The sequence below is a fragment of the Bremia lactucae genome, assembly GCF_004359215.1.
Source record: "Bremia lactucae strain SF5 chromosome Unknown BlacSF5_NotPlaced_4_SHOA01000001.1_737238bp, whole genome shotgun sequence".
NCBI lineage: Eukaryota > Oomycota > Peronosporomycetes > Peronosporales > Peronosporaceae > Bremia > Bremia lactucae.
The window spans coordinates 662,710-679,203 of NW_027152016.1; the positions used below are offsets into that span (position 1 = coordinate 662,710).

The 16,494-nt window shown below is 45.0% G+C and overlaps 5 protein-coding genes across 5 annotated transcripts; 3 read left to right on the plus strand and 2 right to left on the minus strand.

Moving 5' to 3' along the window:
• Positions 1-80: 80 nt before the first annotated feature.
• CCR75_001175 (uncharacterized protein) lies at positions 81-1,309 on the minus strand (the record flags this gene model as incomplete). Its single annotated transcript, XM_067959280.1, has 4 exons — positions 81-815; positions 880-1,015; positions 1,079-1,164; positions 1,241-1,309. 4 exons carry the CDS (start codon positions 1,307-1,309, stop codon positions 561-563), a joined length of 546 nt encoding a protein of 181 aa, XP_067823698.1. The 3' UTR covers positions 81-560.
• A 138-nt stretch (positions 1,310-1,447) lies between these two features.
• On the plus strand, positions 1,448-4,203 carry CCR75_001174 (uncharacterized protein; the record flags this gene model as incomplete). The annotated part of the gene is made up of 5 exons (XM_067959279.1): positions 1,448-2,506; positions 2,586-2,717; positions 2,782-3,210; positions 3,282-3,527; positions 3,595-4,203. 5 exons carry the CDS (start codon positions 1,448-1,450, stop codon positions 4,201-4,203), a joined length of 2,475 nt encoding a protein of 824 aa, XP_067823697.1.
• Positions 4,204-4,775: 572 nt separating this feature from the next.
• On the plus strand, positions 4,776-5,420 carry CCR75_001173 (uncharacterized protein; the record flags this gene model as incomplete). The annotated part of the gene is made up of 1 exon (XM_067959278.1): positions 4,776-5,420. The coding sequence occupies one exon, from the start codon at positions 4,776-4,778 to the stop codon at positions 5,418-5,420; it is 645 nt and encodes a 214-aa protein (XP_067823696.1).
• Positions 4,815-6,490, minus strand: CCR75_001172 (uncharacterized protein). Its single transcript, XM_067959277.1, has 4 exons — positions 6,209-6,490; positions 6,007-6,130; positions 5,863-5,943; positions 4,815-5,788 (listed from the first exon to the last, which is right to left on the minus strand). Exons 1-4 carry the CDS (start codon positions 6,361-6,363, stop codon positions 5,630-5,632), a joined length of 519 nt encoding a protein of 172 aa, XP_067823695.1. The 5' UTR covers positions 6,364-6,490; the 3' UTR covers positions 4,815-5,629.
• Positions 6,491-9,980: 3,490 nt separating this feature from the next.
• On the plus strand, positions 9,981-10,214 carry CCR75_001171 (uncharacterized protein; the record flags this gene model as incomplete). Its single annotated transcript, XM_067959276.1, has 1 exon — positions 9,981-10,214. One exon carries the CDS (start codon positions 9,981-9,983, stop codon positions 10,212-10,214), a length of 234 nt encoding a protein of 77 aa, XP_067823694.1.
• Between the last annotated feature and the right edge of the window lie 6,280 nt (positions 10,215-16,494).

Sequence of the window (16,494 nt, forward strand, 5' to 3'; positions counted from 1 at the left end):
ATTGGCCAAAAGTATGAACTTTGTCACGTTTTTAATTGGTTGAAATCGTCAAAACGGTACCGAATCAAATTGTCGTTTTCTTTTTTTGTGACTATTTTATGAAATGCGTCGAGCCTACCTTGCTGTGCCGTGTGTAGTAGACATTAGATCGTCTTCTTCGTGGTGTCGAGCAAAATGTCCTAATATTCTTCTACTACAGCGATGAAAGTGTGTGGAAAAAGCGGTAGTTTAGAGGAAGGAGCCCTCAAATTGCGTAGCAGGCCAATTATTTACGACCAATGCAGTACGAAGCTACGAGTGTTGCAGCAGGGTTAACTCTTGAATAGAACTAGTGGCATTGAGCTCATCAAGAGGAAGAGATTGCAATCGCTGCATGAATGAATGAAACACTAACGTGGACGATGCTTGACAACATCATGAAAGCATTTAGCGTGAGCAACTGAATAAGCAGCACCTAGGAAAGAAAATTTGCGAGGAAGCTTTCAGTTCAAGTCTTTCTCGACCCCAGGTCATATTACATAACCACACGGCTGACGTGAATACAATTGTAGTATTTGATTTTATTGTTGCAACAATTCCTGCTTCCAAAGAGCAAGGAGTTTGCGTAATTCTGGTTCCATGTCCATCACTGCCTTCTTGGCGGCAAGATCACGCTGACCACTTCCATTTGACGTTACGAAAACCTCGTACTCGTCACCACACGTATCATCAAAGTCCTGAAGCTCGACATGGCCCGAGACATCATCGCCGCTTTCCCACGCAAACTTAATTGACAAGTCGTAGCCGCAGCGTTTCTTCCCCCGACTAAAGACAACCTACGAAACAACATACCGTTCTTTTAATAAACAATACCATGAAAATGCCTCTAAAATGTCATACCTTTGCCTCGCCATCGCATTTAACAAACGACGTAGCTTTAACAGACAATCCTTGAGCTTCGTCTTCATAGCTAAACGAGGCCAAGATGTGATGTTTTAGACGCTCGCGAGCCCACTCAGATTTGTCCCGTTCCTCCCTACTCCCCACAATTCTCCGTCAAATCAAATCAAATTCGCTTGTATCGAATTTTACAGCGTACCATGTGCCAGCACTATTCCAGACCGAGGTCGAGTCGCTCGTCGCCGCAACAGCTTCGTTATTGTCGATCCGCGCAGGAGTAAAATCCTATCATTTTCCGGTAGTTTACACATTTGTAGCCGTCACAATCAAAATCGGCTTCAAATCATCGTAATAAATTCACCTGCGACGTCTTTGGAATGGTCTTCATCCAGCCGTGGTAGCCATCGTGCAATTTCTCGTCGTCCGACATTTCTTTGCTAGAATATTCGACACTGTCGCGGTCGATCCCGCATTTCTACTTTTATCCAATTAACAGTGCCCACGCTTTTCATTTGCTAAGCTTTATCAATTACCAGTATTGACCAATCGTACGAGCTTTCGACCTTTCATGGCGATGACAAGTGTCTGGAGCGCGCACGTGACGAAGGAAGGACAAACGTACTACTACAACCGCTGTACGAAGGAGAGCGCATGGAAAAAGCCTGCAGAATTCGATGCGGAAGAGCCTAGTAGCGCAGAAGCAATCCTTTTTGCGTCGAAGAAAGCTGAATGGGAAGAACTTTGGGACCCTAAGAACGAGCGCCCGTATTATTATAATCACGCGACCCGCAAGACGCAATGGCAGCGACCAAAAGGGGTTGAAATTAAGCCACACGTTGGACTTCCGGACAAGCACCACCATGGTAGCAAGACGAAAAAGACTGAAGACGCCGCAATGAAGTACGAGAGCGGACAAACTAATACGGTCGAGACGAATACGGGACATGGGAACAATAAAAATCAGAGCCAACACGAAGCCACGGAAGAAGAGAGTGCAAGTCATTTACGAAAAAAGAAAAAGAGATCCAAGCACAAATTAGAACACGTAGCAATGGAAAGTCATCGAAAACGCCGTCGTCAGATGGTAAAAAAACTAATTATCTGGGATGATGAAGATCGAGAGACCATTATTTTGAAAGATATTGAAGAAAACGACACGGAAGATGGAAAAGAAGCAACGCGATTGTTGCAAGAGTTGTCAAAGACGGATGCTATTATGGAATCGAATGTATTGGCAGTGATTAATGGTTTCTTAAGAGCTCATACCGAATCGAATGGACCCGAAATTCTGGTTGAAAAACTGTCGTCGTCGTACCGTGGTCATGCGCAGATGATTGGACTTGTGGCTTCGTGGCTTGATTCACTCCCAGGCTCAGCGACTGCGTTAGAGAAGAAAATGACGTTTGATGTAAATGAAGGTGCAGTTGTCGCCAATAGTGGAGCCTCGTGGGACCCTGCGGAAGAAATATTATACAGCCATTTAAATGACATTATTAGTGAAAATTACGACCCTAAGCTCGTATCGAATGTACTGAGCGGGTCGACGGTCGAGCCTCAATGGCTCACCCAGATGCTTCATGATCAAAAGTGGCGATTAATGCTCATTGAGCTGGCAGAAACGCACAAGGTTGGTTGTTAAAGACCTTTAGTGGATATTTGTGAGCGCAACAGGTACTAATTGTATCATGTCGGCTTTGTTTATGTAGACGTGCACGTTACTTCAGTATGCGATTCGAAGGATTTCCGAGGCAGGTCATCACAAGGAGATTGCATCGATAACAAGTGCAAACGCTTTCTTTCCTGTATTTAATGGTGTATTAGTGGACGCTTTTAGCCGAGTAAGTGAGTTTTAAGATCTCGTTTGTTTGAGCGAGTTACTTACGATGCTGTGACTTTGGTTAGATTCCATTTGCTAGCGAAGAAGAAGTAGTCGAAGATATTGCAGCTCTTAATAAAGTATGCTGCCAGTCGTCGCACTCGTACGTTTATGCGCAAGAATTGCTTTGCTCAATGGACGACAAATTGTACACAAGGCAAAAGGATGCAGACACAACTAGCGCCGAGTATGTTCACATCCGCATGGTTCGCTCAAAGCTTAACCGCGTACGTGGAGAACTTCAAGAGACAGCAAGCTGTCGATTTGGCGTAAAAATCGTTCCTTTTCACATCTTGCGTCGTCGATACATTTACGACGCGAATTCGGCATTTTGTGATGCAATCTTATCAATTCTTAAGGCTAAAAAATGTTCCGAATTAAGTGCTGAAACCTTGGCAAAAGTATATCAAACGTCAACGGCACCACATCCTGTAGCTTATTTACGTGACCCGATGGTACGACTTTACATGCTCGTGGAATTGGTGTAACTATGTCAAGAATGCTAATTGCTTGGTGATGTACTCAGGTCTTGTCAAGTCTTCTTGATCGAGTATTCAATCCGTCTGACTCGATGTCGCCGGCATTTCTTCAAAATTGCGTATATCTGCTAGCTTACGCAGCGTCTACGAAAGATGACCGGAGTTTGCTGCAAACAGGGGTCCAAGACTCGTTGAAACAGGTCCAGGTGGACAAGAATGGTGTTGACGCGACGAAGAAAGCACTTGTCGAGGCGTCAGTTATTTGCAAATCGGACCACACTCTTGGCTATAATGTAAGTCGTTGGATACAGTTTCAACGCATTGTTTACGTATGTACTAAGGTCCTGTCTAATCTATTAGATGAATCAGTCGGGAGTCGTCGACAAGCTTATTTCGGTCATGGCTGTCCCTGTTGTGTCGTTAGGAGTACTGCACTGGCTGGAGGTCATTCTGACATCGCCAGGATTCTTTAGTAGCACGCCTCTGCACATTTGCTTTCCCAGTCTACTTCAAATACTCAAAGCGTCCATAAAGCTTCACGTTGCGCAGTGGCCAATCTCTTTTGAAGTCTTGGTGACGTCTCTTCGGCTACATCCTGACATTAATCCAGTCAAGGCACTGGAATTGAAACGAGAGACGTTACGGTGTATGGTTTTTATGATCACGAGCGGCTACGTGTTGCCTGTACTGGAGTTTGTGCTTACGAACACGTTGGAGCTTGACCAAGCGCTACTGCGCAATTTTATCACGATGCTGCTTGCACGTATTGCACCGCCATTTTCGCACAAATTCGTGGTGGCGTTGACGAAAATTCTGACGCATCCGAAGGTCCAGACTGCGATTAAAACTTGTCCACCTGAAAGCAGAATGAAGTTGCGAGACTTTGTCAATTTTTGTGAAAAGAATTCAAATATGTTGGCATCGGATCAATTGCATTTATTGACTGCCATCCAGGACGGCAAGGATTAAGTTGACGTCTGGGCAAATGGATATAATTAAAAAAAGGCTAAAGAGTCTCGTTCATTGCCCGTTGCCCGTATTGTCGACATAACGAAGCTATTTTGAATGGTTTGTGAGCTATATTCGACCACCTCAATAGAAATGCCGAAACTGTTGAGTGTTCACGAATGTTGTTGAATTGCATTGCACACGTTGACACTAACAATTTCGTCGAATCGGGCAAACAGCGACAGAGGAGAATCCTTTTGTGGCCACTAATATGGTATGGATTCAAGAATAGCTACAGATGCTGCAATGGATTCAAGAATTCATTGCAGCATCTGTAGCTAACGTCGAAAACTAAAGTGTGCATCTCGAAGAAGCCAATTTAAAATTACGCTCGACGTTTTTTTTTCAAAATATACCTTACTTTTAGCAAGATATTGAATTTAGAAAATGTTTTTTTGAATGTTAAAAAAGGTAAACGATAAAAACATCTCATATTTCATCAACAAAAAAAAATCTGTCATGTGTATAAAATTTGTATCGGCAACTAAGCGATTCATTTGTCAACTTAAACGAATTATAAGGTGGCACTAAACATGGGTCGACTCTCGGGGCTGACAAAAGAGCAAAAGCTCGCTATCTTTCGTCAGAGTGAAAAGAAACCCGAGTGGAATCAGAAGCAGTTGGGCCAGTGGGCGGCTAAGACGTTTGAATTACGAAATGTGCCGTCGCAATCGTCGATTTCCGTTGCGTTGCGGCAGGCTGGAAAAGAGCGCAGCCCAAATACCAAGCGGCCGTCCGTTTTAGTCAAGTCTAAAGTCACCAAGTTTCCACAGCTTGAAAATGAAATGGTGCAATGGCTGGAGATACAAATTATCAATGACACAGCCATTTCGGTAGCCAAAGTACACGAGAAGGCCGAGGAAGTACTGCATCAGATGAAAGATTCAGCCGATGGCTTCGTTTTGTCAGATGCTTGGATTGACACTTTTATACGGCGTCACATGCTGAATTGTCCGTACGAAGAGTCAGACGTGGAGACGACAGACTGTGACGAACGTCAAGAACCTGTTAAGGTTCGTCATGCTGCTGTGTCAAAGAGTTTAAAAAATGGCAAAGCGGGAAAGACAACCCGCCGCCTGACAAAAGAATTGGTGGCAACGCGTACGCCGATGGCAATGCATAACGATGCGCGTATAGTAGGAAAGCGAAAGCGAGATCATGAACAAGCTAATCAATGAGTCGCGTTCCGTTGTTGCATTTGGATAATTTTTCACATACGTTTACTTAAGTAAATTTTATAAAACCTATAAACAAATTGTCAAATATTTTATTAGCGGGCTGGAAACTTTAAAAATGGTCAATTAAGTCCAAAGCAGTGGCGACAGCGTGGCTCGTATATTTCATTCCCGCCAATGAGCTAAGTGTAGACATCAAAGTGAGAAGAGAATTAAGGATCAAAGCACATCGCGTAAGTACTTGCCTTATACGTGCTGTCAGCTAGAAGATGTCGAGTAAACGCTGCGTCCTGACCGCATAAAGAGCAGATGGCATTTAGCTTCTCGACCTTTTCAGCTCTAGGGATCAACTCCACGACATTATTAAATGCCTGCAATAATTCGACCAAAAGTTTCGGAAAAATTAAAAAAGACAATTGTCATTTGCGCATACAATCATTCCTACTTTTTGTTCCAATGTCGCATCGAGCGCCGCAACAATTACGACCTTGCCCATGTCGGCTACACTCAGGCAAAATTCGACGAGCTAATTCGAACAAAGTAGCATAAGCAAAGCCCATGTGACGTAGACGAATCAAATAGATCGTACATCGGGGTAAAACTGTCCCTCGTCGATGCCAATGACGTCAATTTCCTTTAGAAAAGGACGGACCTCAGCGAGGGTTTGCACAGGCATCGCTTCGATAAATACTTTGTCATGCGTCGATAATATTCTGCGGTAGTAGCCACTTCTTTCAATTCACACGATTTTTTTGTTGTTGGATTAGAATACAATTAGACGGCTGGCTTACTCCTCCGAGTGATTTGTGTCGAAGAGATACTTGATGACGAGACACTCAAGCTTCGCGTGCTGGTACCGACGAATGCGTCGGATGAGCTCCGTACTCTTGCCGCTGTACATAGGGCCGAGTATGAGTTGCAGACAGCCTCGAACCTCTACCCGCATGGTTTCCTGTACTACTTTGTAGTGCAAATCCTACATTTGTAATTGCTATTGCCATAGCAGTATAATAATACATAGCATTAAAAAGCTATCTGCCTATATCGCTAATGTGGCATCTCTTAAAGTCTAAATGCTGGAAAATAATGTCTTACAGGCTGCTGAGATACCACCCGTCCCAAGCATCAAGAAACTGCCGTTTTCCTAGGATTGTCTTTCATTTGATATTTCAGAAAAGACGAGAGGTGAGCATACCATCTCGCAGGAGCAAGGAGCAGCTGCAAATTAGGGTGGTAGTAGGTATGACAAAGATAATTTTAATAATAAACTTGCTCTCTAAAACACTTCTTTGGAGAGAGCGACAATTTTGATTAAAAATTAGAATTATTAAATAGCATAGTTAGGGTTAGGTCAGGGGTTAGGGGGGTTAAGGCGAAGGGTGCTACGGTATTAACATGAAATCAAGGTGAAACCGACGTGTTCAAGGCCCTGTTCGGAAACACTTTTTTCAGGGAAACCCGTATTTTGCAAAACGCATTTTCCACGTGTGACCCGTTCAACATGATCGCCAATTGCCATACCCTCACAGACATCCTCCGCAAGGCGATCTGCATGGAGAAGCTGATACGTCCTGGCCTCACCCAGGAGGCTCTGTGCATGGAGACACGGTCACGCAAGGGACAATCAGCAACGTCTTGAAGCATTCTGCAGACCTGCTGGGTGCAGCCAAGAGCGATGCAGCCCTCCATTCCAAGCGACAGCGTGTGGTTTCGTACCTGCTGCTGGAGGCAGCTTTTGCTCGATGGATTATTGAGTATTAGGGTGTTGTCAACATTAGCGGACATCTGGTCCAGGAAAAAGTGGCATCGTACATGAAGACGATGTATCAACCGTCAAGGATGAGGATGCACCGACATTATCAATTGGTAATTTAAAGATCGCCACGGCATCTGCATGCACCTTCGCTTTAGCGAAAGCGGATCTGTCGATGTTGAAGCACTGGAGGCGTGCTTGCCGGAAATCCGCGCTCAATTGGACCAGTACAACGCCGCCGATATCCTCAACATGGGTGAGACCGGCCTGTTCTACCGACTGCAGGCCGATTCATCGCTTTCGAAACACTAGAGGGTTAGAAGCAGAGCAAAGAGCGGATCACGATGACCATCTGCTGCAGCGCAGATGGATCCGACAAGGTTCCGCTGTGAGTCATCGGAAAGTTCTTCAACCTACGCTGTTTCAAATGTGGACCACAGAGGCCTGGGCGTTGCCTATCACGCCAACAAGAACGCGTGGATGACTCGCAACGTGGTCAAACTTTGGCTGGATGCCTTCGCACAAACTCATTGCTGGTCGCAAGGTCATCCTAATCTTCGACAACTGCTCCATGCACATTAAGGAGCAGGATCTGGCAGTGACCGGAATCACTCTGGAGAATACAACGCTGGTGTGTTTGCCGCCCAATGCGACCAGCAAGATTCAGCCCTGCGACGCTGTAATTATACGCAATTTCAAAGCGTATTACCGCAGGCGCTTCAACCGCCAGCTCCTGGATCGCCTTGAGAACAATCAGCCGGACGCAGCGAAGATCAACGTCTTGGAGGTGATTGAGCTGGTGCATGTAGCATGGATTCAGGATGTGCAGCCTGAGTACATCCGCAACTGCTTTACGCACTGCAAACTCCGGACTTCCGACATGGACAACGCTACGAACGCCAACGTGGACGTCCCACAGGAAGTCGTTGCGGACCCCCAGAAGCAAGCTTAACAACTTTATCGCAACCCCATGTCCATCGACTTCCTGCTTAAAAATCCCGACGAAGAGCAGTGAGCTACACTACGACAGAGGCAGAGGTTCTCGAGAGCGTTCAAGTGCCGGAGTCAGCACGTGGCCGCTACAGCATTGAGGACGATAGCGTGGCCGCACCGCCCGTCCCTCTTTGGAATGCTGCATCGATGCTTGCTTAGCTCTAGACTTTCTGGTTGCAGCAGGAGACTGGAGAGGTGCTCTTAAAGATGGTTCAGAAGATGCCGGATCAGGTGGGAAATCTTTAGCAAAAATTACTTAAATAATAAACTCTGGATACTTTTTTGTAGTGGTAGTAAGCCCTTCGAATTTTCTGCGTAACCAAGGAACAAGCATTTGTAGCTCTTCGCATCCAGCTTGGTACGTTTAGTATCATCTATATGTGCATAGCCCTGAGATCCGAACACACGTAAGTGTCCCATTCCAGGCTTCTGCTTGAAACTTAACTCGTATGCTGTAACCTAGTTCGCCGTTTTGTCGAGCGATTAATGATGTATACCACTGTACTGACAGCTTCCACCCACCATTCTGATGTCATACCCTTGTAATATAGCATGCTGCGGGCCTTCTCCATGATAGTGCGATTCATCCTTTCTGCTGTCCCGTTCTGCTGAGGGTTATATGGCACGGTACGCTGATGCACAATGCCGCTCCTTGCACATATCTCGGTAATTTCTTGTTATCGAATTCAGTCCCGTTGTCAGACCGCAGAATCTTTATGTGCTGTCCTCACTGATTCTCGTAGAGTGCCTTGTATTCACAAAACTTTGTAGCCACCTCGCTCTTGGTTTTCAAGAAATACGCCACCACATACCGCGAATAATCATCCACGAATGTTAACACTTATCGAGCACCACCTTTCGAGGTTTTCTGCATTGATCCCATCACGTCCGTGTGCACAAGTTCCATCACATGTGATGACTTCGTAATTGACCGTGCCGGAAATGGCTCAACCGTCTGCTTACCCTTTACGCATCCACCACACAGCTTCTCGTAGCTCTGCTTTACCGCCGGCATACCTCTCGTAGCTTCCTGGGTCTGAGATATACCGTGATTCCCGGTGTGGCCCAAGCGAGCATGCCAAAGCTCCCACTCACTATTTTCTCCGGCGTACTCCACAAATCGAGCCTCTTCTTGCTCGCACTCCAATAAGTATGCCTTGCCAATTCTCTTGCCAGGAGCAATAGCACTGCTTGTACTCCAAATGACACAAGAGGAGTTCTGGAATTCTATCTACATGCCGCGTGCTGTCAACTTGCCAACCGACAGCAACCGCCTGTCGAATCCTAGAATATGCAGAACGTCGATTATCTTGATTCGCATATCCGTCTACTCCAATTAGCTTGACCGTGCCTTTTCCTGACACTTGAAGTTTCTTACCGTCCGCAAAGGTGACCTCTGGACCCCCGTTCATAACCTGTAATTAATATAATTACATTCTTCTGTTTCTTTTAATTTAATACTAACTTTATTATAAACTAATACAAAACATGTAATAAAGTCTAATCTGTCTCTCTCTTTGCGCGCGTCCAGCGCTGACTGGACCGCGGAGCAAGTAGATATAGTGGTCTATATCTACCAATGTATAAGCTTTCCGAATACTACTATGTAAAGTAATATTCTCCACTATTATCTACCTTTAGATAGGATATTAAAAACAGTAGAGTCTCCGTAATTGAACATCCTCTTATCTAATAAACTTTCTAATATAATAAAAATTCAAGTCCCATGTTTGTCCCACGCCAAATATAAAAAAACTCCCTAAAATTTTATTATTAAGGCCAAAGAAATTTCCACCATAAAAATATTAACCGGGTGTATGATCTGGAGACACAAGGTGAAGGTGACACGATCGCTCAAGCTCGACGAACGCCAGGTGAACGGCATTTACGGCACAGAGATAGTTTCTGTACCGAAGATTAATCACGTAAGGAAAGATGATGTGGATGTTGTTAGGCCTGAAACTGTACACGGTCAAAATCAGACACCTCGAACCACAGATAATGATCCGATGCAGCCAGCAGAAGATGCCACTGCTAGTGTGGACATGTAGGAGTCTGAGGTTGAGCCCACGTCTGCTAGACGAGAACTGATAGCGTTCAAGCGAGTACATGAGCAAGTTTCAAATAACAGCATGGTGTTCCACCCCGAAGCATGACTAACGCGTCGTGCAAGAGAACCGGTTCTGCTTCCTGGGGATGGATCTTCTACTGAAGACGAATGCAAGGCGAACAGCAACAATGATCCAGACAACGATGATCAGTTTTGGCCGTCATTACTCAAGCGATCCCGAATAGATGGGCTACTGGCGGAAGCAGTACTGGCGTATGCTGCTAATGTGGGCGAGGCGGACGATGCTCCTACTACGTATCAGCAAGCGATGAACGAGAACTTAAAGGCCAGCGCAGAGAATGAATCATGGTCACTAGTACCTAAGAAGAAGGAGATACGACCAACTGGATGCCGTTGGGTTTTTGCAAAAAAGCGCAATGAGCACGGACAAGTGGTGAGCTACAAGGCTCGATTAGTTGCGAAGGGCTTCAAGCAAAAGTTCGCGTTGATTATTTTAAGACCTACTCACCTGTTGCTAACATTAATTCAATTCGTGTTGTACTAGCGGTAGTGGTTGCGAATGGATACGTGACTGAACAGCTGGATGGCGACACGGCATTTTGAACAGCTTTCTCAAAGAAGAGGTATACATGGAAGTACCTAAAGGCATATCAAGCGCTGAGAACATAATGTGCAGGCTGGACAAGGCGATCTATGGACTTAAACAAGCTGCAGGTGCATGGAACAAGACGATTCATGCTGTATTCCTGAAGATTGGGTTTCGAAGTTGTGGGGCAGACCAATGCGTCTACATTAAGGGACAGAAGGGGCACTACATTTATGTGTGTCTCTACGTCGATGCCATGATTATTGCTGCCAAGTCCAGCAGGGAGATTCGAGAAGTCAAGACAGCACTAGAGAATTCGTTTAAGATGAAGGAGCTGGGTCAGGCTAAATTTATTCTGGGCGTGGAAATCGATCACAACCGCAACTGTGGCACACTCATGATCTGACAAACCCGATACATCCATGACGTGGTTAGCAGATTCAACCAACAAGATGCCAAGGCAGTGTTCGATCCATGTGCTTCGGGTATGAAACTTTCGAAGATGCAATCACCAACGACCGATAGCGAGCAAGCAGCAATGCATTCAAAGCCGTACAGGTCTTTAATCGGATGTTTACTGTACATTACAACGTGTACACGTCCTGATGTAGCGTATGTGGTCACACAACTGTCGCGATTTTTGGAGAATCCGGGTCAGCAGCATTGGAAGGCTGCAATTTGTGTACTTTATTACTTAAAGACTTCAAGAGATTTTGGTAATACCGACGACGGTAGCGCAACGAAGTACAAGTCACAGCATACACGGACGCGGACAGGAGCAGCAACATTGACGACCGACGCTCAGTTTTAGGGATAATGGTGATGATTGGTGGTGCACCTGTCGTTTTCAAATTAAAGTATCAGCGTACAGTGGCATTCAGCTCAGCAGAAGCAGAATATATGGCTTTATGCCTGTGCACAGGAAGTGCTGTGGGTCCGCGCGATGCTCAAAGATTTCGGTCATGAGCAAGTGGGAGTCACGTGGGTCGGGAAAGATAACCAAGGCGCAATCGGACTTGCCAACAATGCTGGTTATAATGCGAGGACCAAGCATGTCGAGTCACCACTTCATCCGGGATAACGTGGCCAGAGACATCATCGTGGTAAAGTACATGCCAACGGAGGACCAGCTCGCAGACATGTTGACTAAGGCACTGGGAACTAAGCGACTTCAGTATATTTTGCAGGCCAGCAGCATCGGACCCAAGCGCAATTAGCATCAGCGGTGAGTGGGAGTGTTGATATTCCACCGCTTTATGCATGTATTAATTTTTGGAGAACATAAGTAGATTATGGACATGATTACGGCCATTAGAACATTAGTGGATTACGGACATGAATGGATGGGCCACGACGTCGTAGTCTGACGTCAATGGAGTGACATCATTGGATGACGTCACCAAAAAAATTCTAGAAGGATCTACAAAGATAGGCTTAGAGGTAGCTCAGAGAAGCGAACTAAGGACCTAAGTATATTCACTTCACAATTTGCCTTCTATTCAACAGAGACGTATGGATTCGGAGACAAACACGAAATGGATGGCAACTTAGCGTGAGTGCGATCGGAAGTTTAGAAGTTTATTATTTTACTTAATAAGAGGAAAGGATGTAAAAGGTAACTTAATATTGGCAGTTATAAAGTAATTATTGAATTAGGCAGAATATGCTCAGTACTGCTGTGGGTTTGCGACACACAGACTTACCTATAAAGAGTTGTATACATGGCTCCCAAATATCGACGAGATCGACGATAAATGCCAACATGATTGCCTTGTATTAGAATATTGTGGAACAGGGGATTAAGGCCTGATCTACCTCAGAGATTTAAATTGTCTGTTTGCTTTAATGATTGATAAGCCTCTTTTTGATTAAAACATTAGTTGTAACGCGGTTTCTTCTTTATGATACTCTGAAATCATAAATAAATGTACTTATAAAAGAAATTTCAGTTATCATATATTTGTCCATTCAAGCGGCTATTCATCGTTGCTTTAAGAAAGTTTTGTATTGCACTTCGCAGTGCAAAGTGCTGTCTGATCCATCATCTGAATCGCGTGATTTCTTTAAAATAGCCTAATTGCGAATATACGTTACGCCTTAAGGAAGCTAATGGGTACTGGTTTTGACTAGTAGTGAGTCTTTAAGCACACCTTCTGTTCACTTTCTTAAACGCAATGCATATTTCAATCAACCTTTTAACAAATTTCTCGATAAATTAATCTTGCTCTCGTTCGACTGCATCTTATGACGCCTTTCAGCGAATTTTCGGCTATGTGGATTTCGGAGGGATTAAGTCGATTATCGACAGTGTGCAGAGATCTCAAAAAACTTAAAGATCTGAAGCTACTTTACGCACAGCGAGCAATTGAGCGAGATACTACGATAAATGCGATGTCAGTTGGCGGCAAAATATGTAACAACCTCGGCCACGAAAACGACGAATCTGACAAGCGTGAACGATCGCGCGCTGAGGAAGTGAAGGCGTTCCCTTTGCCGATTACAACGTCGATTAATGAGGGCCATAATAGGTCAACACAAATACAAGTACAATCAACCTTTAATTTTGTCTAAGGAAAAACAGGCAAAGCTCTTCGATGGCGGAATGAATCGACTTGACTTGCTGCAAAACAACCCATTTGCGGACGTCAACATGTCATCATTCCACATTTGTGATCCGATTGAGGACAACATTGCTGGCGAAATTACATTCTACTGAATGGAAAGATCAACAATTATTAACACCGATGATGATAAAAGCAGCAATGCAATGGCTACTGTGGGGAGCTCGTCACCTCCTGCTCCAATTACAGGTACTTGGTCCGATTCGCCGTCATCGTCCGACTCAGTAATCAGTGTGAAGGCCTTCGGTCCGCCTGGGCCGCGTCCGTCCTTCAAACTTAAGAACTCTAACGTGGCAACCCAAGAGGTAATTGTGACGTTATCTAACTCGTCAGACCCTTATGGTGTGGAGTCATATTGTGATGACTCCATGGACCAACTCTGGTGATGCCAAAATGCATCACCACGAACAAAGTGATCGTAAAATTAACTTCGGTAAGAATGCTACTGGTGGTTATTGTATGCATCACAGGAATGGAGTATTGTTAGAACTCACTGCGAGCATAATAATTGCCTAAATGCTAACATTATCAATCAGGAGAGGGACCGCAAAGCGTTACGGTGTGTTCCCGAAAAAAAAACATGGTTACACTCTACGGGCAACCTACTTTGTTTGCATGGTATGACCAACGAGCGCTAAGAAATCCGCTGTTCGGCGCATCCAGGCTTCACAAGCCTGGCAAGGATTAAAAGGAATTCTTGATCACCGTGAAGTGAAGAGGGTTCGAACGAGTTATCTCTTTCGTTAATGAGGGTATTCATCCTCGCATGATAGCTGGGACCTCGATCCCAAATGATGATGGATGTATTCGGTCTCGTTCGACAATACGACGAAATCCATCCTCTTCCTCAGAGGGTCTATCGGAGAACGAGCGCTTCCCGCGCTCGCAAAAGAATTGTGGGAGCTCAATCCCTTCGCGCATCTCAGAAGAGACGCAAGTCCTCCAATGAGAGTCCTTGCGTAGGTAGGCCTCCTTAGGAGCTTAGGAGCATGAACTGCGTCCTTAAAGCAGCAAAGACACGAGACCCACAAGAGGCAAGGCAAGCCTGCCACTCTTGGAAAACCTTGCAGCTTGTAGCGTGTACCGACTACAGTCCGTCTTTGAAACCCGTGACAAAAAGCATCCAGTTTGTCAAGCCAGGCCTCGCGGCCCAGGTGCTGCATATTCGATACAAAAGCTTTCCGAGCTTGAAATAAAAGGGGTTCTTAAGGCGTTCGACTATAAACAATCGGCGAAGAGATTGCTCCTCTTTAAGAATTGCTTGCTCTAGCCCTACATCGAGCGAGTTTGTTATTTTGTTGGGATCTGTCCCCGGTATCATGCGTAATGTAGTCAAACATTCGCTACACCACGTTTTATGAACGAATTCCGGGCCCGACGAGTTCCGTCTTTTCACACAAGCGTGTTTGGTGGGGAAATTTCATCTTTTTCCAAAGTTCTAAGGGAGGATACTCCCCAAAATAAGGGAACAAGTCCCTAAATGCTTGAGGGGTATGTACTCAATAGCCAGAGAGAATAAGTCCTTAGGACCCTTCGATGAAAAGTTCTTAGGAAGAAACCGAGGGATAAAGCGTCTTGATAAACAACGTTTCAATGGTGGGCGCTTATGCACTCGATCCGATAGCGCCTCAGACGTTAATTTCGAAAATAATTCAATGGCCAACGCTATATCCGAAACGGTTCTTGCGTGATCTGCGTAGTGGAAAAGTCAACCAGATCTAGATACATGTCACAGATTACAAGTACGATGCCGATATTTGGTCGGCAAGAGTTTTCCTGAGAGCGAATGGGTTCTCAGCAATTGCATATTACCAGATTTCTGGAGTAAAGTGAGATTATTGCTCTTTCGAGCTTTGCGTGAATTGCGCTACGGACACACACAGAAAAAATCAAGGCGATTACCGATAAAGCTGTGCAGGTCGATGTAAAGGGACTTCGAAAATTTCTCGGCTTAGCGGCGTATTTACATAAAGGCTTTTTAAATTATGCCAAATGACGATCATATTTCTTCTCTGTTGAAAAAATGTTCAATGGTCATGGAACGCTGATTGTCAGCGTTTCTTTGAGAGTATCAAGCAAAGCTTGATGCGAGCTCCAATCCTGGCGATTGCGGACTAAGACAGACCATTCCATCTGGCCTGTGACGCCAGCGATTTTGCAATCGGCTGTGCGTTAATGCAATTTGACACAGACGGTGCAGAGCGTCGTCTGCTATCAGCCGTGGCTGCTTCAGCCAGTTGAATGCAAGTATCCAGTGCATGACAAGGAACTTTTTGCCATGAAACATGCACAGGCTAAGTTCAATGTAAAATCACTTGGGAGATAGACCGTTCATTCTTTATACGGACCATGCGTCTTTACGCACGGCCGTGAACAGACCATACCTCTCGCAAGGAATGGCGAGATAATTGTCTTTCTTAGCGGATCATTTTTTCTCCGTCGAATATAAACCAGGACAACTTGATGTCGTCGCTCATGCCCTTTTGCGCCGGCCCGATTTTGAGCCGGCTGCGCAAAATAAGAGCAAGGATAAGCCCACTGTTGAAACTATCAACACTGCGCATAAGCCCACTGTTGCAACAATAAGTATTCCGTTGTCAACACTACTTAACGACGTTAGAAGAGCCTATCAAGAAGATAAGGCTCCTAAATGCATCACAATAATCCTTAAGAGACTTTTAGAATTGTATCGATCTTCAACAGATCGGTGCTCAACGCGCAATGGTTGACTGTGTTACACAACCATTGCTGGCGACGCACCTCACGTCTCCATCCCCACCCATTATGATTCGCAATTATGCATTATGCACGAGTGCCACTATACAACAACCAGTGGGCATCGTGGACGTAAGAAAACTTATCTCACGATATGATGCGCTTTCTTCTGGCCACTCCAATATGAACTCGTCCGCAAGTTCATGCGTGCTTGCGAAGTTCTCCGTTACAATATCTGCCTGTTCCGGCTGGTTTTGGCAGTTTGTATCTTTGGACTTCGTCTTCGATCCCAAGAATAACGGGACCCTCTTGTTTTTGTTGACCATTTCAGCAAAATG

Bases quoted from the DNA above. Each gene is read 5' to 3' on its own strand.
- CCR75_001172 (XM_067959277.1), bottom strand. From the start codon at position 6,363: ATGCGGGTAGAGGTTCGAGGCTGTCTGCAACTCATACTCGGCCCTATG. The intron at 6,131-6,208 runs GTAAGCCAGCCG...CTACTACCGCAG, and splicing joins GACACAAATCACTCGGAGGA to AATATTATCGACGCATGACA. The intron at 5,944-6,006 runs GTACGATCTATT...TGTTCGAATTAG, and splicing joins AGGGACAGTTTTACCCCGAT to CTCGTCGAATTTTGCCTGAG.